Source organism: Scomber scombrus, chromosome 13, assembly GCF_963691925.1.
Source record: "Scomber scombrus chromosome 13, fScoSco1.1, whole genome shotgun sequence".
In the NCBI taxonomy this organism is placed as follows: domain Eukaryota; kingdom Metazoa; phylum Chordata; class Actinopteri; order Scombriformes; family Scombridae; genus Scomber; species Scomber scombrus.
Window position 1 is genome coordinate 456,525 of NC_084982.1, and position 26,194 is coordinate 482,718.

Sequence of the window (26,194 nt, forward strand, 5' to 3'; positions counted from 1 at the left end):
GAAAATTTAACCTCAAAAGTGCCAAAATGTGCTCTCTAGTGCCACCTAGAAACACTAAAACGGCTACTTAGACTGATAGAAATGTCATAGAAAGATCAAACCAAAACTCAATTGTTTGTCTTATCAAGACTTACAAATCACGTACTGACACCACTGACCTACATCCAACAGGAAGTGCACATTTTGCCTTTAAATGTATGTTTTCAACTATTTTTCAGGCATTTCAAAATATATATATTATTCCTGCATACTTTCAGCTATAGACTCCATTCAAAAGTAAAAATGTAGCCACAAGTCTCAGTTATAGATGTGTGTAATTTGGTCTGGCTATGTTTTATACTTTTTGATCTGCGGACCCACATGTGCACCCTGTTCCTCTCCCATTCAATCCGGACTCTGCCTGCTGTCTGTGTTGGCATGCGATCCAGTCGTTAACTACCATGGCAGCGACTGTGTGTGTGTGTGTGTGTGTGTGTGCAGCTGGCTCATTTGTGCTCTGCAGTCATCCAGATTCATTTGTGGTCTTAGTGTGCCACCCAGTGGAGAAAACTCATTATACCTGATAAGGAAAAGGTGCCTCAGTTTTCTGTTTAGTTAGTTAGTTCAGTTTATTGACTGTATTATTATGATTTTAGATATATGTGCAGTCTGTCAACTATTTCACTGACATTGCTGTCAAAGTTTATATCAAACACGAATTACATGAGCATGACCTACAAACATCTACAGGTTTCACTGGAAATAAGTTCCTCTCCTGTTTGACTCATCAAAGTGTTGGCAGTTCATTTCAGTTGCTCAGTCTAAATGTCTACACAGACAGACAGACAGACAATGTGTGAGTGTGTGTGTGTGTGTGTGTGTGTGTGTGTGTGTGTGTGTATGTGTGTATGTGTGAGTGTGTAATGTATATCTATTTATTGCAGTGTCCAATAAATGCTCGGGTCTGAAGGCATCTAATGGAAACCTTTCCGCTTCGCCAAGGCCTGACGTGCACGGTGCGAGGTCCCGCCCAACGCTGCTTGCAGCTTTAATTATTAATTATTATTGTTTCCTTGCACTTATAAGAATAAGAATTGCATTTCAATTTTGTTGTACTACAATGACAATAAAGACATTTTATTCTTTAAAAGTAAAAACTAAAACGAACTAAAGTTTTCAGCTAGGATTTCTCAAACATGTTTGGGGCTGAGTTTTATTATCAGGTCACCGTTTTTAAGTCTCAATGAGAAAAGAAAACAGAAAATGAGCCTTATCAGACTACACACATTCACTGTTGGACAAGAAGAGGAGCAGTGGGAGTTTTCCTACCTGCTGCATGTTGTGCATGTTCTTCTGCAGCAGCTGGATCTGAGCCTCTGGACTGTGTGAGTGTGTGTAGGAGTTTGTCAGTGTTTTTGTGTGATCATCATCAGGACGGCTGCCTTTGCTCTGCTCTTTTCTCAGAAGCTCCACCTCGTTCCTGTAGGCGTCGAGCTGCCAACGCAGGGAGTCATTCTCCTCTTTCAGAGACACCTGAGTTTGATCGTACATTCCTGGAGGAGAAGAAATTAACGGAGAGGACTGAAGAAGTCATCAACTTTATACACCAGCAAACCCTGTGAACTTTTTTTTTACGTGTGTTGCTGCATGTTGGGAAAAAAAGAAACTTCCCAAGCTAAGGCCTCAGTTTTTGTGCAGGTTCTATCATACCATTTTCCTCAGTGCGCATCTTCTTGCAGGGATTTTCATCCAAATCGTCATCTGACATCTCCATCTCCTCCTCTCGTCGGATGCCCATGATTTCTTCACTATGGGCGTTTCTCAACTCCTGAAACATCACAAACACCAGATACAGTACAAGCAGCTGTAGTCACCACGATGCATACTGAAATCATAAAGAACTATGAGGATCACCAGGGGCCAGATGCATAACACTCTGTGTAGATTCATTACTAAAACTGTGCTAATGCCCAAAGCCAGAAATGAGCATTACGCATGGTCACGCAGTACTTCATACGCTCAATACTATTATTTATTACATGGACCCAAATCCATCACTGATATCACAGAAATGGAATAGTAATAGTTGGGATAGTTCGTAGCTCTCAGATCTAAACCGACTTCATAAGATGTGACAAAAGGATAAAATAAAAAGGAATATTCACAGCAAAATAAAATGACACCTATTTAAGTCAAAAGAATGATTAAAAATGTAATCACACAAAAAAGAATAATTCTAATTATATATAAAAAGCCTTTGATTGGCATTTTACAAGTCTGTGTCTATATGCATCAATAATCATCTGTCTCCAGGTGTTTGGGGATTAAAGAGTACTGTAGAGTCATATTAACCATGAGGCATCAAGTAATAATTTGAATGAAAAAGTAGCATGTGGGGTAGACACCCCCCGGTAGTGTACCTTCCATGGTAATAGACTTTTCCTCTTCCAATTGTTATGCATTTGGGTTTTTTTTGGTTTGTTTTTGTTTAAAAAAAAAAGGATTATTAAGGGTTTCTTACTCAAACGTTTCTTGAAAGGTAGGTAGGTAACTGTTATTAGTTACATTTAACTGCTGGAAAATGTTTTGACTTTAGCTAAATCAATAAACCTCTCAATATAAGTTGGGCACCTTCTTGTTATTCACCTGCAACGTGAAATTACATGTATTTGATTCAACAATGCAGTGTGATATGAGTTACATTGCTTGTTGTTCATTTGCATACCCTGCTTTTAGTTGGGCTAGAGCCTCTGCATCGTCACCTGCTCTGTGCCAGCACAGCGGTCTCAGTCTCACAATCTAAATGCAGCCTAAAAGTTCTTCCTTTTCTCTGCTTTGCTTTACTCACCTGTGGGTCAGGTGAAACACTGGTGAAGTTTGTGTGTCCAGATAACAGGAAGTTAATTCAGCTCTATGTTAACCTTTTCAAAAACCTGAATGAATCTTCTTTAGAGCCCAATAAAGATCAGAAAATTACTCCAAACTGAACAAGAGGTCTAAAACCAAAAAGTTCAAAAGTCTTTTTGCAATAGTTTCACACCAATATTTGACATGCTACCTTTCCCTAGTTCCATGTCTGCACTCTTCTGCAGGTCAGCTGGTCCAGAAGATATGTTTTATCACGTTCAGTATGTGTATATGTGTGTAAGTATTTTTTCACTCTCCAGCAGGTGACAGGTAGTTGGCCTCCCATCATTTCAATCCTGGATTGTTTAGGAGAATCTTATTACATGGACATGTGTACAAACTTCACTTGTGTTCCTGACATGAAACATTTTACACAGAGTACTGAATGTGATACATGCAGTGTTTTTGCCCTCTACAGGATAACAGCTGAATATGAGAAATACTTGATACAGTATAATCAATAATTGCTGAGATTACCCATCTATTATTTACTGAAACAATGGCAGACGTTTATAAAGACAGTTCAATGTTAAAGTCAATGATCTGGCTTGCTTGGAATCCTCAGACCCTGTAGATCTTTGGCCACTATTGTCAGTTCAGAAAAAATGGTGGTGCCATTACCAATTCCTGAACTTAACACCAACATAACTTTTTTGGAAATGAGTATGTTATATGTAAAGTCAATTAAAGCCAGCTTAGGGTATTTCATGCTGCTGAAGTACAGGCTGACATCATATACACTATGATATGACTTATAAAGACATGCATTATGAAATAAAAATACAAAAATATATATTTATAATAACAATGAGCTGTATATCTCAAGCATACAATAACAATAAACAAGGACAAAAAGAAAAATAAGACCACTTAAACTTAAAAAAGACAAGGCAAGGTATTGGTAGGTAAAACAAAAACACTTTAGGAGAAATCAGTATCAGTATGTCTTATAGTTTTGTTTTAAAGTGTTTACAGATTTATAGTCTTTTAAATACATTCTTCCTCAGTTTAAGGTCATACTAAGCAAAAGCTGCCATATGGAGAACATTTACAAATGTACAAATGACCTCAGGCAGTCAGACCTTTTCTCAGCTTTTGCTCCAATAACTAGAATATCAGTTGTATCTTGATTCAGCTGTAAGAACGTTTGAGTCATCCAAAGACTTACTGTATGTCAGAGATGCATGTGGTCAAGTTGTTCATAGGGCTTAAGTTATTCCACAATTAGACATTGTTGACCTAGCTGTTAAAATTGATGTTGCCGTTTCTAATAATGTGAGCACATGTGCTAGTACAGTATGTAGAGGTGGAAGAGCACTGGGCCTAAGATGTAGCCCTGAGTGACATCACATGTCAGATCTATATTATCAGTGAGATAGTTGCCCATGGCCACAGTAAAAGCAGAAGTCAGCTAGATGTGGAGAGTTTGGAGATGTCATTTGCTGAAAGAAATTGAGAGATTGAGATTATTTTACAGTAGTGAGCCAAGACCTGCCAGGAGACTAGAGCTGAAAAATAGTTTCTTGGCTAACTCTAAAACATTTACATTGCAGTGTGAACTAAAATGTTGATTGCTGTGTACTATCCCTGCCAAATAAATCTTAAAATAAATATTTTCCAAAAGTACCATAAAAAACGGTGTATAAGACGCACCTTTGATACAAATTTTTTTCATTTAAAAGTGGGGTGTGTCTTATACTGTACAATGATGCTTTTATTGGGTCTTTTATATGTTTTATTTCTCTATATTATTTTGTTTTTTATTGATTTTATTGCTTTTATTGTTTGTTTGTTTTTATTGTTTCTGATTATTTTACTGTAAAGCACTTTGGTAGGCCATTTGCTGTTTTAAATGTGCTATATAAATAAAGAGGACATTGACATGTGTCCTACACAACAAACAAATACAGAGAGGTTGGATCTGGATATGATCATAGCTATGTAAAGACCCGTCCACCCTAAGAATGATAACTATAACAATAAGTATAACTATAATAATGATGTGAGCATCCACATTTATGAACTATAACGTCCTGTAAACAGGTGTGTCAAACACACACTGCACGCTCCAGCTGTGTAAGCAGCTAATGACATGGATATTGATGACGCTACCGCTGTATGTTGTACGGCGAAATAAAAACCAGCCTTACAGCGACTTGGGTGAAATGTTTGCGCACAGCGACAGCTCTGATGAAGAGTTTTTGGGACTCAAGTGAGTATACAGGTTAACACTGTATGAATATGTTACTGTATTCTTTTTAAAGGTTTAATTGAAACTCATAGCCTAACCTGAACCTGATCTCAGTTAATATAACGTCCAGTTCAGTAAAAGTCTGTGTAAAGTCAATTCATTGATTTACTTCTAAACACATTATACATGTTGGAAAATGGTTACAGAAAACATGTGAAAAGGCTGATAACTATGCAGGACTGAACTGTTGTGAGATAGAGCCTGCTAGAAATGGCTACACCGTGACTTAGTGGCGTACCCTCGTGACCTTGGTCCCTCCCCTACTTTATAAGACTGAGGCTGTGTCTCAATTCAGGGGCTGCATCATTCGAAGGACGCGGCCTCGCGGGCTTCGATGACCGCGTCCTTCTGAGGAACCTCCGAAGGATGCATCAACCGTTGTTAAATGGGACGGTCTAGCCTTCAAAGCATTTCCTGGTTGCGTCACCAGCTGTTCCCGCCCATAAGACGAAAAAAGACACACAGAAGTATAAGACAAACCGAAGAAAGAAGACAAAATGAAGAAAAACTCAACGGAAGTGTTAGATTGACCATGAGCGGCTGGACGATGCAGTAAAAGAGCAGTCGAAAGCGATGGTACGGTGCACCAAATCATGGGTGTTTATTCACCAAAAACCAAAATAACAAATACATACAGTGGTACAGCATGGCAGCATTATGGATGAGAGACCTGACCAGCAACAAGGACGGATGGAAACTGGCCCCTTTTATACCCCATCACTGGCCTACTTTATTGGATGCTTCCACTCAAAGGTTCATTAACAAAATATATTATCTCACAGCTAATCACCCCATACAATATCACCAGCCTACCCTTACCTAATATTTATCCCTACTGCTGTACTGCTATTTACTCCTCCCCAGAATAAACACAAACCCACTACAATAAATATACATATATACACCAACTACCAAACCCCCTCTTCCTATCCTAACACTTGGTCTCTACCAGAACCTTTAAATTGGTGTGCGTACCCCAGGGGACTCTTTTGGCCGAACACTCTGAAGGAGACACCAAAAGGACAGGTAAGAATCTACACAAACAACTCAAACACAGGCAGCAACTTTAACACACTAATAAACACTTTCACATTGCAATATTAAAACACATTTATGTTGTGTATGATGAGACAAAGCTGAACATTTCCACTGTTTATCAATTATAAATACTGGAGGTACACACACAGTATTATATAATCTAACTCCCTCTCTCCCTCAGGTGAAGCCGATTATCGCACCTGGCAGAAGACCACATGCATCACAACTCATCATTTCCCCAATGGTTTAAACTGTTCACCCACATGCTTCACACATTAAATAAAGATCAATGTGCAAATATGCAATGTGCAAACTGCTAATAAAGTGCAACTATCACAATGAAAGTGCCATGTGCCATTATTAAAGTGCCTAATGAAATTGTTTGGTTAAAAGTGACATTAATACAAAGACCCAGTTGTGCCATATTTACAAGGCCAAAGCCATCAGTCACTAGTAACGAAGCGCTCTTCGTTACAGGAAGAAAGACGAAAAACACATAAGAATAAGACAAACAGAAGAAAAACTCAACGGAAGAAAGAGAATTTTTTTAAGCCATTATTCCGCGAGGCCGCGTCCTTTGAAGGATGCAGCCCCTGAATTGAGACATAGCTAATGTGTCCATGTTTCGGGTAGAGGTGGTGACTTTGATTGACAGGTGACACTTGGTAGGGGGCGGGGTTTCAGCAAACTCGGCAGGCACGCCCACAGCGTTTGGGAGCAGACAGAGGCTGATTTTTACACAACTTTGAAGCCTAATTTCATATATTTGGCATTCAAATTTGGCAGGGTGGTTAACAACACATTTTTCTGTGGTATGTCAAACTCAGAACACATATTTATTCTTACTTTACACATCCTTACCGGACCATTAACCATTAACCCAACACACTGTTTCATGTAATATGTATGTTTTGATCGTGTTTCAAATAAAAGTAAATTTAAAAAGTTTTGAAATAACTTGTATAAATATTAAATGAATAACTACTGGTGCATTCAAATAAACCAGTCTTTAATAGAAAAGCATTTTTCCCCATATGAGACCCCACCAAAAATAGACTGTGTATTATACACCAGTCCGACTCATACACCGTTTTTTAGGGTACTTGAGGTAAATCTACATCTTCCGTTTTACTGTGGAGGGCAGGGTTTGAGTACGAGTTCTTTTTTTTAACCTATGACAGGAGCTGAAATTGGTGTTAAAGAGTTAAAGAGGTGACAGCATTTTCAAAAGGCAAAGACCATGTAGGTCAGATAAATAATGTGTACAAGACTTAACGTAGCCAACCATCTCACTTGCTGCTATGCCAACTCTATGTACATATAAGTTTGTGATCAGTGGCGGCTGGCCAATAGAGGGCGATAGGGCTCCGCCCTCCCCAGTGTTTTTTATTACAAAATTAAAAAATTAACAATAATCACTTATTTTAAGTAGATTGTGTGTTTAAATTTGCAACAACATATCATATTTAAAATATAAATCATAATTTTCAGAGACAGAAGAATCGCCCAGTCAGTGCAGCAGCCAGCCAATTACTGACAAGAGATTCGCACATAGCAACAGGAATTTATCCAATCAGCGCCGTTGATTCTGATGCCTTAAGGGCGATAAAGATAACGCCCCAAGGCAAGTTGCGGCCGCGGGTGAGAGAATGGGATTTCTGGTGACATTGCTGCTGTGATGTGATGTCTCTGCCACAAGGGGGCACTGCTGTAACAGTCAACAGCTTTGTGTGTAAAAATGTGTAAACTTAATAAGTTATTTGTTTCAATTTGGTTCTAAACTTGTGTTTGTGCAATATTATTTATGTTTTGTATAAGAATTCCTCAAGTTATTAATATTGGCATTAAATAATTACTATTTCACAGAGCACTGATATCCAGCTGTTTATGTTCAGTTGTTTTGGGATGGTTATTGAAACTGAGTTAATAGGCTATATGCACAGCTCCACTACTTCCTGTACAATACAGCTCCTTTATTTTCCTGTCTTACATTATTTGACAAACTGATTAATCCAGGTGTGTCTGACCATTGTTGTTGTCACTAGTGATGTCAAACACACCTGGATTAATCAGTTTGTCCAATAATGTAAGACAGGAAATAAAGGAGCTGTATTGAGTTCAGGAAGTAGTGGAGCTGTGCATAAAGTTCATAAAGCACAGCCCCACCTAGAATATTTTTCACCAGCCGCCAATGCTTATGATCCATAAACTGTGGCAGGCTATGATGCACAACATCACAACATCTTACAAAGCAGGTCACAATGAACAAGCATCTTTTTTGTAAAGGTGACTGTGATCTTAGTGCATCCTGGGATGGACTATGAGGACTTCATGAGCACTGTCAATGCCTGTCACTGTCAAATCAATACTGTTGCTACAGAGATATGGGTGCATTTACACTTACCACAAACAAACCTCAGAATGGTACTGTAGCATGCAAGGTGTACTGTGCATCAATTAGTCTCTTACCTCGTAAAATTGTATATACAGTTATACTGAGCTCACTTGGATGAAGCTTCAGTGAGAGTTAGGGTAATTATATATCATATAGGATTCACTTAGAACCCTGCAGAAAAAACTACAGGGTGCTCCATCAATGAATCCGCATCCATGATTTGTATTGTTGCACCATGCCCCCAAGGGCTGAATGAGCCGAAAATGGACAAATCCTCTCTCCTTCATACAAAGCATTCCTACTTGTTATCTAGATTTGACTCTGGATGAATAATTGATCAGAAACTTCACCCGAGAGATCACTGTTGCCATAGCAGCACCTCACACTTTCGAGGAGGCGTCAGATTTTTGTGTTACATAGGGGCTGGGAGGAGAAAAGAAAAGTGTACAGGCTCAGGCTATCAGAGGCCGATGTTTGTCTGTCTGTCTGTCTGTCTGCGAGGGTGCAGCATTCAGAAAAACAACAACAAGAGCACTGAATACAAGAAATCCAAAAGGACTGTCTGTCAGCTTTCTCATGGGGACTCAGAAATGACAACAGGGAAGAAAGTGGGCTAGGGTGGGAGGAGAAAACAGTAAAAGGTATACCAACCTCACACTGCTTGCGCCAAATGTCTATGTTCTTGCGTTGTGCTTTTGAGAAATGGTCCCATGCCTTTTGCCTGGTGGCAGCGGTGAAAACGGCGTTGATCTGCTCGACTTTGGGGTGAACAGGAAGAGGAGGAGGAGGTAGGGTCAAGACAAAACAAGCCATTTATGTAGCGTTGTAGCACTGGCTGAGGCTCATACAGCAGACAGAGGAGAGACCGTGGACATACACTGACCACAGGCAGCAGGCAAGACCTCCTGATGTCAACACTGCTTTCATGTTAAAGGAACAGTTCACTCTATAATTAAAACAATGTCATCATTCGCTCAGGTCAAACTATGAAGGATTGTATATCTTGCAGCCAAACAGCAAGTTACACAATGTAGCACCATTTTATTTCTCCCAGAAGCATTGCACAAAAATTCATCATCACGATTTTTTAGGTCTTTTTAGGTTTTTTATATCCTGAGTATAATACAAAGGTGGAAAGCCATTCAACTCTGTTTTCTACACTGCAAAGGGATTACTGTCTGACTGCATTTCATAAATCAGATTAGGACTTCACTGGAGTCTTGGGCAATTTGTAGAATTAAGGAGAACTAGTTTCCAAAAAGCCCTGTCTACATAAAAGTAGCATAATCAAAACCTAAAGTCCTCCTCAAAAATGTGTGTTGATGTATGTGCAGAGTTTGTTTTCACATTCATCTGCTGAAAGAGGAAATGTTGTCTGGGCTCACCACAATTCTGAGTTTAAAGCATGTACAAATGAGCTTGATTTGTGACATCACAACTAGTGTGGAGGGTGTTGATGGCGAAGTATGATGTGTGGATGGACTTTTTAGTGAAGTAGGAGACACAATCTGTCCAGCAGTCAAACGTTTGAGATGAAATGATGAGATGAATGATTTGCATATTCATAGATAGAGAGGGGAGAAGAAGATGTCATTTTAATTTTTTTTTTTTTTTCAAGATAACTGAATAATTTATTGCGGAAAAAACACATAGGACAATTTATTTTTCCTAACAGAGTAAATGTAAATGTCCCAAAAATGTACGGTGGAGAACTTTAAGACACTAAAAGGCACAATCCAAATATATGACAAAAAAGGTAGCTGCAGTATTAAAACTGAAAGCACAGAGTTAAAATCTGCTTAAAAAACATTTTGAAATGATCATATTTCAGTAGTTATTAGTTGAGATCATTACATTAAAAGCATCTTTAAATTGTATAACATTGTACTGTACTTATAATATTCAATATAACTGACTGCTTGGTGTTAGTGTTGCAAATCTCTCTTCAGTGTCAACAGTTTACAGGCATTTTAGTAACCAATTGATAATGTGCTCAGCTTGTCTTAACACCACTAAGACGAGCAGTTGGTGGTGATGATGCAACATTCATTTATCAGCCGGAACACCTTGAGAGAACTCACGCAGGCATGATGAAACAGGAATGGGCCTTCACCAAACTGTATACGCATAGTTGGAAACACACATTTGTCTAAAATGTCCACCAGTTAGGCAGCACGGTGGTCTAGTGGTAAACACTGAGGGCTCAGGGTTTGAACCCACTGGCCGACTGGGGCCCTTCTGTGTGCAGGTTTCATGTTCTGATGGAAATGGTTTGTGGAAGAACTGACTGTCCTGTGTCTTCGATTTCTGTACATATTCATTTGGCTCTGCTGTGACCTGAGAGATTTGATGAAACTGTCTGTTACATGCTGCTCACACTGTAGCATGCAGAACCTGCACTGTGATATACAGCTGTATAACCATTTGTGCACTGATCATGAAGTTAGAGGATGAGATGAAGGTGAATATTACAGCTTCTTACTTATTCTATTATTTGTGTAGTAGGGCCAACAGTAATGACTGAAACATAAATACTAGTTTTAGCATGGGTGAAAGTCACATGACCTTTGATGATAAGAGCATTGATGCAAACTGCCAATCAACACTACTACAGTATCACACTTGTTTTCAGACATTAACTATAGGCAGTACAGCTGGCCCTATGAGGCTGGAGCGTCTAATAAACGTTTGAGTTCTGACTTTCCGAGCAAATGATGACATAATGACAAAGTTTATCTGCAGGATCAATAAAGCAAATGCTATTGTATATCACAGATTTGTCTTTACTGTAATTCAAAATATTAGTTTGATAAACATTCAGTAGAAATACAATTTTATGTGATTATACATTATGGGAATGGGGTGCAAATTCACAAGGGGTGGGTTAAGGAGGAAAATGGACTGGACCCCTAATGAATGGTCCATTATGCTTGAAGATGTGTACCCACTGAAAATATAATAAATACTCTTGTGTGGGTGACATGTGTCAGTTAAAGTGGATCATGTGATGACCAGGTCTCCCTCCTGGTCAGTGCTTTGTACTTACATTTCATCACCTGCAGCTTTAGTTCCTTCAAGACTGACAAGGCAACATTTATACAGAATGGATGTTTTTTGGTTGGATTCAATACACAATATGGGTGTCACATGTCATATTATTTGTTTCAGTTAAGTGGAAGTTGTAATGTAATTCATTTGTATGCACCAAAATAAGACTGGGTGGGAATTGAATTGAAGTATGCAGTTAGAACATCCATACATTCTGTGTTTAAATGTTGACCCTCAGCTCTGACATTTTATATGCTGTCAATCATCTCAAACTTTTTCAGCAGTGATGTCACTCTTACTTGTCAAACCTGTATGAATATAAAGCATCATCAACACATTTCATGCATCCGTGTAGTTTCTGTACTCAAGACTTTCTCTGATGTAGCCACAAGATCAACAGACAGACAGACAGACAGACAGACAGACAGACAGACAGACAGACAGACAGACAGACAGACAGACAGACAGACAGACAGACAGACAGACAGACAGACAGACAGACAGACAGACAGTACTATACTTACTCCTGTGAACTCCCTCACACAAGCCTCCAGCAGACTTACAAGACTTGTTTAAATGATGACATGCACAGTGAACTGATGGCAAATATCCATTTTCTTCTAAATGAGCTGCTTTGTTAAATACATGTTTTGATATCAGCACTTAAACACACACAATCAGCAGTCACCGAATCACTTTGGACATAGTGACTAAGTTCATTCATGAGAAATGATGTCATCCATAGCAAAGGGGTCAGCCCTCCTATTACACTAATTTCTCTCTGATGATGTTCTTTATCTTTAACTGTGGTCATTGTTTGACTCATCACTGTTGCAAAGCTGCATGTTCCAAGTTCAACGCTGTCAGGATGTTGTTTTTTGTGGGAACAGTGAGTGTTCTTATGTTTATATTCTTATCCTAATTCTTAATTCTTATACGATCTGTCTAATCAAGCTTTCATAAAATAGCTCTCCTCTCAGTGAATGTTTCTGCCTGAAGGTCTCCTGCATCGCCTAACACCGTGAACACACCGAAGAGCGGCGACAGGTTTGGACACCACAGGAGCTCTTGTCAATACAGGCAAAAATAGGAGTGATTTGCTAAGTTAAGGGACTTAATTAAATGTTTTTATACCTTTTATTTTTTGTCCAATTACTTTGTGTCTACACAGAGTGTCTCAGCTGCATTTTGGAGTTGTCTGTGTCACATATGTCTGATGGAACAATATGCCTCTATGTTAATCAATACAGCCATCTACACAGCCCGTGTATCGGCGTGCAGGTCATGTGCATAACTACAATCCAAAGCATATTTTTAGGCTTCAGGTCTATTTTTTTCCGTTTTACACATGTAACTACAGTCAACACAGTTGACCTATGTTTGGCACTGTACCTGAACACCTCCTGTGTAGACATACAAACGAAGCCCTCACTGCTGCTACTGCTCTGCTTTCTGTGTATACACAGAGTGATTTATTGCTCTGAGAAACTTGATTAATATGGCCCGAGGTTGACACAAACAAACTGAATAATCATGTAGCTTCGTCTGCCAAATGTGATATGTCAGCTGTGTTTCTGTGACTGCCCCCTTGTGGTCAAACATGACTTAATGTAGCTTTAAATGGGAAGACTTTGAGAGGTGACAGTGAATGAATAATGGTTAACTAGAGTAATTTCAAAGTGGAGTAACATGCATTCAAAATAGGAGCTGTGGTTATCAGTATTGTGTGTTGGCATTTTTTGAAGCCTGGGAAAAGATCAGAGCGTTGTCACACAACTGACTCTAAAACCTTGTGCAACTGACCTAATCACAGTGCACTGAAGATATTGGAGCTGATGGTGAGACAGATAGTGGAATGTTGCCATGGAGACTGGGCTGAGATCCTTGCAGAGCAAATGACTTGCATCCGGGCAGGCTTTAAAATGGATGTGGTAAAAATGGCTTCATGGTCTGTACCTCCATAATCTGTGACTGCATCACCCTGCGGTAATGTGAGGGACTGTAATGATGAATGCAGTCACACTGTATGGTGATGCTGTAGTGATGGGGCTAATCCTTGGAAATACTTGAGTAATTGGCATGAATACTGTACTAATACTATTTACAACAATGGGATACAAAATAATCAAAAATACATTCTGGTCAAACCCTTATTATCAGTGTTTGAAAAGATGTCACTGCTCTTGTCCAACAGCTGACTTCATGACTTATTACCCTGGATTCTTTAACCAAGTATTATAGCTGAGCTCAGTTTAAAGTATTTACAAATTCTGAAATGACTGATTTAGACAGATACAGCTAATTCAAAAGTAAAGGTGGTCGTTATGATATATAGTGGTTTAGAAATTAGAATTTAAATTATGCTTAATAAATGCAGTTCCAATCTAGACTACTATAACAGTTAATTCTGAAATGAACAGTTTGTAAAAAACAAAACTGTCAAAATTCAATTCAAATGATTCGGTATTGTGATATCAGTTTTGCCATGGACCACTTGTTGTGTTGTCTTTTTTCCACTTTCCTTGAGTATGATGTCCTGCACTGGCTTATTGTGGGGCACAATGACTGTGAGTAAAGACACAGCAGTCTCTGGCTGCAGGAACTGACCTAAACCTTTTCTCTAAAATAAGTTGTTCTTAAAATTATATTTCTCTTGCATTTTATGCATTAAAGGTCCCTGGCTGGAATTGAACCAGAGACTTTGTGGTTATGTTGCATGCGCAGTAACTATATGACTACTGGGGAGATCCACCTCTGTTATCTGTCAAGCTTAAATTTATAATCTTTATCATTTCGACACCCATGGTTACCATGATAATAGTAAGTTTAATACAACAGCTGTTCTATCTATTTATAGAACAGCTAAACAAGCACATTGTTTTAATAAAGAAGTCAGTCAATAATAATCACAATCTGATTTATGCTGTACATGCCACAACAGCAGGGGGCAGTAAAAGAAGTTGGAGGTATGCAGGCTGTCAACTGCAGCTCTTCATCTAACAACTCACTGTAGCTTCTGCATTTTATTGCATAATACCCCACACTACTGACTATTTCTTGATTTTTAATTTGAGCAGTTTTTTGTTAACAAGCTAGTTGGATTAACTTTTCACATAAACACATTTAGTCAGAACTCTACACTAAGTTTTTCACTGTCATGATTGCTGTTATGACCATAATTCAGATCTCCATGATGTCAAAAACTTTAGTCTCAGAACTATGACTGAATTCATATAGAAAGTTGACCATAATATATGAAGTCATTTGATAGTACGATTACACATGAAATGATTAAATGATGAAGCATTATGAAAGACAGAACAAACTGACAGACAGTCATAAGAAGACATTACCTAATTGACTGTTCCAATGTGGCGCCATCTGCCTGCAAGGTTCTGTCAGTGCGACTGTATGTGTTGAAAATAAATAAGCCTCCTTACACTGTGTTAATATGGCCACCAAGGCATTCTTGAAGATCTCTTTGGCACCCTCCAGCTCCTCCTCATGCTGGGCTTTCTCACTCATCAGCCGGCGAACGTGGCTGTTGGCTGACTGGATCATGGAGTAGAAGTGATTGGCGGTCCGGCGGTTGACTTCACCTCGGTCGATCCAGGTGAACAGCACTGCTGTGGCCTCACTGAACTTGTGGTCATCTGTGGGAAAAGGTAAAGAAGTGTGAGGTAGTCATAAAGGCAAGAAAAACTACATCCCACCTGACCACAATACATCTGCAAGTCTCGATAATTCATCGATTCTGATCATTCTCCTCAAAACTGAATAGTCTCAATAGTTTTAGCATTGTGATATACAGTACACTGCCTGGCCCAAAAAAAAGTCGCCACCAAAAAAAAAAGGTCACACACTCTAATTTTTTGTTGGACCGCCTTTAGGTTTGATTACGGCACGCATTCGCTGTGGCATTGTTTCGCAATTTCACAAGATTTATTTCCGTCCAGTGTTGCATTAATTTTTCACCAAGATCTTGTATTGATGATGGGAGATCAAGACCACTGCGCAAAGCCTTCTCCAGCACATCCCAAAGATTCTCAATGGGGTTAAGGTCTGGACTCTGTGGTGGCCAATCCATGCGTGAAAATGATGTCTCATGCTCCCTGAACCACTCTTTCACAATATGAGCCCGATGAATCCTGGCAATGTCATCTTGGAATATGCCCGGGCCATCAGGGAAGAAAAAATCCATTGATGGAATAACCAGATCATTCAGTATATTCAGGTGGTCAGCTGACCTCATTCTTTGGGCACATAATGTTGCTGAACCTAGACCTGACCAACTGCAGCAACCCCAGATCATAGCACTGCCCCAACAGGCTTGTACAGTAGGCAATGGGCATGATAGATGCATCACTTCATCTGCCTCTTTTCTTACCCTGATGCGCCCATCACTCTGGAACAGGTTAAATCTGGACTCATCGGACAACATCACCTTCTTCCATTGCTCCAGAGTCCAATCTTTATCAAATCGTAGAAAAACAACAGTAGAACTCAGGGTTATGTTTAGCACGGGCATATTCCAAGATGACAATGCCAGGATTCATCGGGCTGAAATAGTGAAAGAGTGGTTCAGGGAGCATGAGACATCATTTTCACACATGGATTGGCCACCACAGAGTCCAGACCTTAACCCCATTGAGAATCTTTGGGATGTGCTGGAGAAGGCTTTGCGCAGTGGTCTGACTCTACCATCATCAATACAAGATCTTGGTGAAAAATGAATGCAACACTGGACAAAAATAAATCTTGTGACATTGCATAAGCTTATGGAAACAATGCCACAGCGATTGCATGCCGTTATCAAAGCTAAAGGTGGTCCAACAAATATATTAAAGTGTGTGACCTTTTTTTTGGTGGCAACTTTTTTTTTGGCCAGGCAGTGCATTCATGCACTGTAAAGGTGTTTTTTTGGAGCCAGCTTTCATTGTAATGTGCGTTGGCAAAGTCATTATTTCGGTAAGTTAATAACCAGTCACTGTCATCTATTACATGACAAAAGATCAAAGGTGAATTCCAATAACCCCAACTGAATACTGTTATGAACCTGTAATTTCCTTAAAGATCAATTTCAATATTTCAAAATTCAATTTGAATTTTAAATGTTAAAACTCTTATTTTAAAAAGATGCTCATGGTTCAATTTTACATCAACATTGACCTGGAAAGATTTTTGTACCATTGAGTGCAATACCAAAATTAGTGAGTGAGTTAGTGAGTGAGTGTCTTTTTCAGTGAGTGAATCTTGGGATTAGAGCAGAAGTATCTAGTTTAATATCAGGAGATGTGATTAAGCATTAAGACACTGTGGAAAATGGCAGTAATATCTGGCAAAGCATGTGCATTATAAGAATACTGGTAAACTACAAAGTGTGCAATATGGAAGATTATTCTGTAATGTACAAGGCCTTTTCAAATATAAAGCACATAGAGTATAAATGTACAGAGTAAATCAGAATAGATATGTGACTACACCAGACAGTGACACATTAAAATAAGAAAGGTAAGATCATAATGAAAAACAATGTGAATGTGTTCATACTAAATGTAATACATGTATAATTATACACAAAGTGTGTAGAAAGGAAGACACATATAGTGATCCAGAGAACACAGACCATAAAAGGACAATACTTTTCTTCTTTTTTATCTCCTTATACATCATCCTCATCCATTTCAAGGACAGAAACACCGAGAACAATCATCTTTCCTTAGTTTAAGTAAGTCACAATGAAAAACAAAATCATTTTTCATGTTGTTATCATGTGTTTCTGTGTCTGTTCCACTATTTGCCCTTACACATCGCTGTACTATATGTTATAAAATGAATTTCCACATTTTTGAAAATGTGACAATCCCACCTTTTTTATTTCCTGTGAAGCTTCACTTAAGAGCAGCAGAAAATCTTGTGTTTGCTAACCTCCATTGATTTAACTTCTCACTTTGCTGCAGTGATGTTGATGTGTACTCCAGGGTATGTTAGTACACTGTGACATCACTGTTGGTGTGGTTACCAGTGCAACACACGCTCAGTGAATCTAGCTGTGGTCAGACTTCTAAAGGGAAAGGACACTGAAATAGCTTTATACACTGCTGTTTGGTCACTCTTTAAAATAACATGATTCATTCCTGCACTCAGGTGAGTTTACAAAATAATAAAATTAAATAACAATAACAACAATAAAAAATAACAAGCTGGTTCTTCCTCTTTGTGCTCATTCATCTTCCCTGCATGTGGAAGTGATGCAAAAGAAGGGAGTGATACTTTATATTATGTCATATAACCTTTGTTCAATGAGGATGGTTAAGAAATTCAAATTAGTAGCAGACATGAAGTAAGGGAACACACATTAAAACACACCATCCTTTGGCAAACAACATACAACGTACAACATCCCCATGATTCCAGTGTCAGGTATTCTTTATCCACCAACTGTTTAACTCCCAAATCACGTCCTCCTATTGTCAAGTTTCTACCAGCATTCTGTTTCATGCAACATAAGATTTTGATCTGAAAGCTGTTTCATGGGACCTTTAACATTTAGTCAGGCTAATCAAACAACAGAGCAGCTATAGTGAGGCTTAAAATACTTCTCTAGGGGTATTCACTGTTCATGGATCTGTAAACCATGTCACAGCCACTGAGCACAAAAGGCAGTTTTGATATTCAACTTTTCAACCAATACTGCATTTGGTTTCAGTCATAAGAAGTGCTGAGTCTCTATGGGCCTCCGTCTAGTGTGTTCTCCCCCATTTGAATAATAATTGAGTGATGCCATAGAGCCGCAAACGACAGCAGAACAGAGTGAATTAGAGAGTATTTAATGAGCTCAATACCCACTGCAACACAACCTGTAAAAAGACACTTTCCCCTGCACAGATAAAGCCCCATTCATACACAGCAGCAGATTACCGTCACATTACAGCGAGCACAATGAAGAGCAGCTGAACAGGGACGACTGAGGGAATAATGGAAATGTATTTCCCCTGCTGTTTGAGGTGAAGAATGAATTCAAAAAGGTTATTCAGAGAAGATACATGCTTGTTTATGTTAGGTGGTGGGTGGATGGGAAAAAAACTGCGTAGAGGCTGAAATTTGGATTTTGTAGTGAAATTAAAGATGCAGAAGCAAATATGAAGAAGTTAAAGCAACATCTGCAGCTCTGATGTTTTGAAAATGCAGCAGTCACACCACACTTTTTAATTTCACTTCCCTTGTTTTAGTTTTGGTGTGCAATGAACATATTAAGGAGAACAATTGTGTTTCCCCCCTAAACTTTATTTTAAAAAACTACAATTTGAAATATCATGCTGGCCAGTGTGTAGCATCTTATTTGTTGTAAGGAGGGGCAAAGCAGCAGTCACACTATCATAACATCCGGTTTTATATGCTCTGCACTGTACAAATGAGAACTCAACTCAAAGAGCTTCTAAAAATGAGCCATAAACAAAAGTAGCAACTGAATGCCACAAGTCACAAGTAGTGACACATCCTCAGCTAACATCAAAACATTGCATTTAAATTAATGGAAATATTACTACAGGATCACTACAGTTGTAAATGGTATATGAAGGTATTCTTTATGAATTGGAAGAGGAAATGGAGTTAGTGCTGCTTTAATGATATACAGATACTAATTTGACTTTTTCTGTCATTTCTATTTCATTTTATTTATTTGTTGGTGACCGTATACAATATTAACATGTTCAAAAAGTTTTAGGTTAAAAAATTACATTACCCTTATTTCATCCAGCAAAAGGACGTCAAGAACAATGGATAGTAATGTTGTTTAGTGGGCCTGATCACAGCAGTAAGGAGTAGAGTGCTGGATTTGAATGGGTTTACATTGTTCTAAATTGCAATGGTTAAGCCAGCAATCCTGTTCTTCCAAAAACACAGTGAAGCCTTCTCCAACCGACCAGATACAGTATAACTGGTGTATTTTCAGCTGTCGTAGAGGAGAATAAGTCAACGATGAGGAGGAGGAGGAATGACATTCACACACCAAAATTTCCCTCTGTTCAGGGACTGCAGTGGTTAGGGTATGTTGTTCATGGTACCATATAGACAATGAAATATGATCCAGGAAATCAAGTTGGAGCTACAAAAATAATGCATTTTAAAGTTGAAGTTTGTAACTCTGACACCAAGCGTTTAGAAATGGTACTGCGGCCCATGTTCAAAACACTGGAGAGAGCCGTCACTCCTCGCCCCCTCCTGCCAGAGTTGACGTTCACGCGGGTTGCCAGTTGTTGGACGTGATCCTGCACACACGCGAGACGAGCGCAACATACACAATGCTGAGTGAGGACGCGACCCACAGTTAAACATCCCAACCTGCAGGGTGGGGGGGAGGAGTTACACTAGGTGTCTGTCCGGGGGCGGGGGCAGGGGGGTGCGATCGGTCTAATCAGCGGGTTATAAGGACGTAGAATCCGTGTTTTTATTTTTCCCAGCATGCACCTGAAATTTTCAAGATGGCGCTGCTCAGATCCGATACTATTGGCCTCCGAGCAGCAGTCCACAAACCAATGGGTGATGTCACGGATGTTACTGCTTGGAAGCGAATAGTCTCGGATCTGGGCAGCGCCATCTTGAAAATTTCAGGTGCATGCTGGGAAAAATAAACCCACGGATCCTACTTATATGGGCATCAGGAGGAGCAAGAGGCGCCCTCCTGAACCTGTGAACCAATCAACCTGTCAATCATGACGTAGCCACGCCCTAATGCATACCCTGCTTTATCGTCAAATACAAAATCATGGAGGCCAAAATGTCCCAAATGAACATCATACTGCATTGAAGAAGGCTTTAAACTAGCGATTGAGACCATAAACACATTTTGAAAACGTTTACTGAGGTTAGAAATCAAGTGAGAAGTTGGTGAATTCTCCATTGACTTTTATAGGGACGGAAGTCCTCTTGACACCAAAACGGTCGCCCCCTGGTGGCCTTTTGATAGAATGCAGTTTTAAGTTACTTCAGCGTTGGCATCATTACAGAGGACCGGAACTCCCCTTCTGGTGTTAACTCTGCTGTGCTGTTTGTCTGCGTAGAGTTGCCGTAGGTCTTTTCTTTACTGAAGCAAGTGTGAAGTAAAGCTGTTGTGTTTTCCACTCTTCATTCATTTTTTCTCTGCTCAACCCTAAGCAGCATGTGTCGGTAAGTAATACTCACCTGTGTAACTTATCTGTGATGTTGTTGAGAGTCATTTTGAGTGTATTGTGTGTAAAACCACAAGTTATGCTAAGGCGTTAGCCCGTCTATGGGAATTTCTATGTTAATTAGCATTAAGCTAATTGCTAAGTTTAAAGGATAGTTGAAGAATGAGGATAATTAATGACTGAGCATTTGTTGGTTTAAAAGAGAGTACACCGTATATTTGTAACATTTTATTTGTTTTTATTTTGTATTGCAGTTTCACAATACTTCTAAGTAAACATCTAAAAACGTACCTGCTGACTCCTGGATGTTTATTGAAGGAACCTGTTTAGCTATCTGTCGAGCTAGAAATCAGCTACATCCTGGGCAGAAGGGCAGAATACCTGGGTTGAATTACCGAGTTGATAACCAGCTTCGTAGTACCGTTTATCAGGATTGTAAATGTCTGGGTAAATCAACCCAGGTAACGGAGAGATATCCAGGGTATGTTAATCCAGCTTCGTAGTACAGGCCTCTGGATGCTGAAACGCTACTGACTTGGTGATTGGTAGATAGGTGGTGGGTGGCGCATCCGGCCAAAACACAAAATGACAACATAAACATTACTTGTGGGCTGCCACTTAGCTTTTCAAATGTGAATATTCTGGCTGGACTACTACTGTCAGTGATATCAGTGTTTGAAATTAACATGATTCCTTAATGTCTGGTGAGATATTAGGGCCATTTTATGATTACTTGGAATATATTTCTTACATACGGCTACTTTAAGGCTGATCAGAAGCCAAAACACCACGTACAGGTTTGTAATACTCACAGACAGGATTTTTTATCTTGAGCTCATTAAATACTCTCTAATTCACTCTGTTCTGCTGTCGTTTGCGGCTCTATGGCATCACTCAATTATTATTCAAATGGGGGAGAACACACTAGACGGAGGCCCACAGAGACTCAGCACTTCTTATGACTGAAACCAAATGCAGTATTGGTTGAAAAGTTGAATATCAAAACTGCCTTTTGTGCTCAGTGGCTGTGACATGGTTTACAGATCCATGAACAGTGAATACCCCTAGAGAAGTATTTTAAGCCTCACTATAGCTGCTCTGTTGTTTGATTAGCCTGACTAAATGTTAAGGTCCCATGAAACAGCTTTCAGATTGTACTCTTACATCGCCATTTGGTGTGATATTGCATGAAATACTATGCCAGGAGGGACTTGATCAGTACCACCTGTACCTGTAACCTAGGGCTGGGCAATATAGATAAAATCATATATCACAATATTTGATACCAAATACCTCGATATTGATAGTGCAACAATATTGTAGGGATGAGTATTGGTGCTTTCACAAAATGTTTGCACAATAAGATTTTTGAAAATTAATCTAAATCTAAATGTTTAACATTCTCCATAAATACAACATTAGGAATAAGTCCAGCCTATTTTTGCCACATGCCTCCAGGGATGGTAATGTCTGACAATCTGTTAGTCGGTCTACCACTTTGGTCCAGACTGAACAATCTTAATAACTATAGGGTGGATTGCCATGAAATTGCATCTAGACATTCATGTTCACTAGAAAAATGAAACCTGCTAACTTTAGTGGTCCTCTGACATTTCCTGTACTTCCACCATGAGGTTGCATTTTAGATTTTTATTGAATCAACTACCTTAGTAAACAATTATTCATTTCTCACTTCTGAAGATTTTGGTGATCCCTTAACTTTTCTCTAGCTGGTCTTCATTAGGAGAGGATGAGAACACTGAGATTATTTACATTCTGATGTAGTCAGTAGCTTTGTAGTTACGTGCTTTGTATGCTGCCAGTCATTCTGTGCTGTACATAACACAAATTATTCATCCTTGCATGTTTGGTCTTAAAGCCCTCTCGCAAATGTTATAGGTCTGTTCTGTACTGTATTTGCTATAAGCCCTGTAGCAAATTCACAAGGCTAAAAAAAACAACACACCAACATAGTTGTAGAACTGGTTGTACAAATGTGTTTACAAATTGAGCAGTTTCTAATCTTTATTTTCAGCTCACTGTTGAAGAAGTAGACATTCTGCTTCTAAGGGGTTAGTGATTATGTATACAATCACACCTTTGACTCTTTGGCCATGATGTGGCTTTATAGAAAACAGAAACAAATGCTGCCTATAGCTCAAGAACATGCCTGATAATCATCACTTTTTAAAAGTTTAATTCAGTATCAAAGTAATCCAGTGATATTTGTCTGTACATCTATGGGTACATCGCAAACAGGAACTGCTAATAGCTAATTTAGACAAATAGCAAAAAATGTAATCAAATGTAGGCTACAAAAAGGTCTCAATTTTGCCTGGGGTTGTGAGGGACTACAGTGACTTTGAAAAAACCCTGCTCTATAGCACTATCTGTAGTTTTGGTCTGTATAAAATTATTTGTTGCAACAAAATGCATTTGTTGAGCCTCTCTGAAGTTCTCTTAGAATCACAGTGCCATAACTATAGCAGCTGTAGCCAATATGAACAGACTAACATATACAGTCACCAGCAAACATGGTCTGTTAAATCATCTTTACTATATTATACCTGTGTTGTCACAGTGTTTGCCTACTTCACACAGTTGTAGACAAACAGAGTTGTTTGTGTCAGTCTGTTCATATCGGCTACAAATGGGGATGAAGAATATCAATAATTGTGCAGGTTCTTCAATGATTCATCTGCAATTGTTATTAGGTGACTCAGCAGGTGGGATCCAGTGCTGTGCGGCAGATTTGATGCTACACACACACACACACACACACACACACACACACACACACACACACACACACACACACACACACTGCTGACTGCAACCAGAACAACACACGTGCCGACAATCAAATCTAAAGCGTTGTTAACAGTGAACTCTAACTTAAGCCGTACATGATTATAGATTAATATACTTGATATATGACTATGCCTACTGATTTCTCAGCAACAAGCATATAAGACTATTTGCCTCTGTAGAAGTGCCTCTGTGTTTTCATTATCACACTGAGTGTGTGGTCTTGACTTGGGATGGGAATTGATAAGAGTTTATTAATGCCAATGCCATTATCGATTCCCTTATCAACTCTTGATTAACTGTTTTATTATCTCCACTGTTTATCAATGACCTTGCATGCTTATGAATATATGAAACATAACTGGTAGATGAGATAAATGGTCCACAGCCAGTTAACTGAATTAATTAATGAATGAATTCATCTGAAAGCATCTTACGGTCTCCTGTCTGTATGAGGATAACACAATGAGAGGGAGGTGGTGATTAACCTCTGTTATTAACATTAACAGTCGTTCAATCAAATCATGTTTGCAACTGCTGCTGTTTTTGAATATGAATGACAAGATAGCTGAAGATTACTTTTGTGTGTTGTGCTGTAGAAAGTCTGGAGACAGTTCCACCTTTTCCGTTCCGTCAACACAAAAGGAACATTGATAAGAGGAATTGATAAACTCAGAGGCATACCATTCCAATGGATTGGACAATGTGGAACCGGCTCTAAATTGGAACCGGTTCTCAATTTTGACAGGAATGAAAATATTATTGTCTATTGTCAGATGTCATATATTGGGACACGTCAGTTTATTAATTAAACATGTAATGGCATTTATGTCTATATATACAATCATAAATTAATCTAATCAGTCATTTTCCTCAGCCTGCTCACCTTTTAGTCTCTCTGCTAACATCACCACCTCGTGTTCAGAAAAGTGTATGACAGGGGGAGGGGACAGCGGCCTCAGGCGATCTTCATGGACCTTGCGGCGATGTCTTTCTTCTCTGGCCAGTAAGCGTTGTTTACACTCCCATTCATAGAAGTCATCTCTTGCCTGGGCAAAGTCAACATGGATCCTCCCCGAGTCCTTTTTATCAGTGCTGGATCCAATCCGCATTCGATACCCTGGGAAGAGAGAAAACATTCTAGTTACAGGCCAGAAACTTAACATGTAGCTGCTTCCAAGATAAGGAATACAATTTCCATGCAAACTGTAGATGGTTTAAATAGTGCTAAGAAATAAACTACTAATTTCATTTCATTAACACAGGAACATTCGGGTTGCATTGGTATTTTAAAAATCTTGTTGCATTTCCACCAGTGAGCTATTCTTTCCACTCTTGAGGAAAAAAACCCTAAAAAATGCATTCTCTACAGTAGATTCACTGTCACATTCCTAATATATTTGTCCACTTATGTATGTTAATAGGGGGGACTGTAAAAGTAAAATTCATGGAAGAGCTTCAGTGTTGGATTGCATTTGATTAAAATGTTTAGTGAGTGTATCACTGTAAAGCGACTCCTTCTGTCATTCACAGTAAAAAGTGGGAGAATGCACAACAACATATTTCAGAAGCTGGAGAGAGAGAGAGCACATGCACATTTTAAAAAATGACAGGAAGCTCAATACAAACATTTTGATCGATTCACATAATTACCATTAATTAATCAGAATGCTGTTGATGTATCCCCAACATTTCAGTTGCAATACTTTTTTTCTATTAATGCACACAGTAGGTGACTAAACCAGCATGTTTGTGTGTGACTACCTGACAGATAAATAGCCTTGTCCACCATGAACTCTTCACTGTAGCGGATGTGGCAGAAGTTCTTCTTGCTCTTGCGGATGGCAATGATCTCCCCACACTGGTCAAACACTTCCCTGACGTTATCTTCTGTGGCGTTCTCCGGCAAGCCTCCAACAAACACCGTCTTACAGCCAGGGGGGCGCTCTCGTGTGGATGGGGGGGGCAAGTCTGAAGCACAATGCACTGTCAATGCAATGTCACCTAAAATGTTTTTTATCATTTGTGACTAAACAGCTAAATCATCCACATCTTTCTTAATATAGGACTTCTCACAGCACAATACACATCTGAGCAAAAATATGTGTGGCTTGAGATTTGTTTAAGTATTAAAATAATGTGCTATGATTATTATTAGAATTAGTATCGTATACATATTTGTCAAACATGATCAATTAAATGCAAAAAAACATTAAAGGTCACATATTCTGCACATTCCCGGGTCTATATTTATATTTTCGGGCTTCGCTGATGTTTATTTAAAAAATAGGAACAGCAACTCTGCTGTTAGATCTAGCTTCTTCCACCACACACACCGTGACTTCTTCTTGACTCAATTACTGCCATTCCCTCTGTAAGAATCAGTCATTCAGTTAATCTCACCTGAGCTCTTCTAACCTATCAGTGCTCCTCATTCCACACTCCCAGTTCACATCTAAACTTTGGGAGTTTGCTGTCCACTATGAGATCTTCCCCCACTTCGTTACAACCAATCTTTAAACCCAATCATAAGGTGGGACAGTTACCCTTTTGGGTACTTTTGTGAGCTAAAGTCATACTGGGGAGCAAAGCAGA

The 26,194-nt window shown here is 39.1% G+C and overlaps 1 protein-coding gene across 1 annotated transcript in view; it reads right to left on the minus strand.

The window, feature by feature from the left end:
* Window positions 1–26,194, minus strand: part of enox1 (ecto-NOX disulfide-thiol exchanger 1) — a 72,018-nt gene that overhangs the window by 23,391 nt on the left and 22,433 nt on the right. Inside the window, exons 5-10 of the mRNA XM_062432203.1 lie at window positions 25,364–25,570; window positions 24,486–24,719; window positions 15,059–15,271; window positions 9,222–9,328; window positions 1,690–1,807; window positions 1,309–1,532 (exon numbers count right to left, since the gene is read on the minus strand). Of these exons, the coding sequence (XP_062288187.1) occupies window positions 1,309–1,532; window positions 1,690–1,807; window positions 9,222–9,328; window positions 15,059–15,271; window positions 24,486–24,719; window positions 25,364–25,570 (1,103 nt within the window). The remainder of the gene's footprint in view (window positions 1–1,308; window positions 1,533–1,689; window positions 1,808–9,221; window positions 9,329–15,058; window positions 15,272–24,485; window positions 24,720–25,363; window positions 25,571–26,194) is intronic.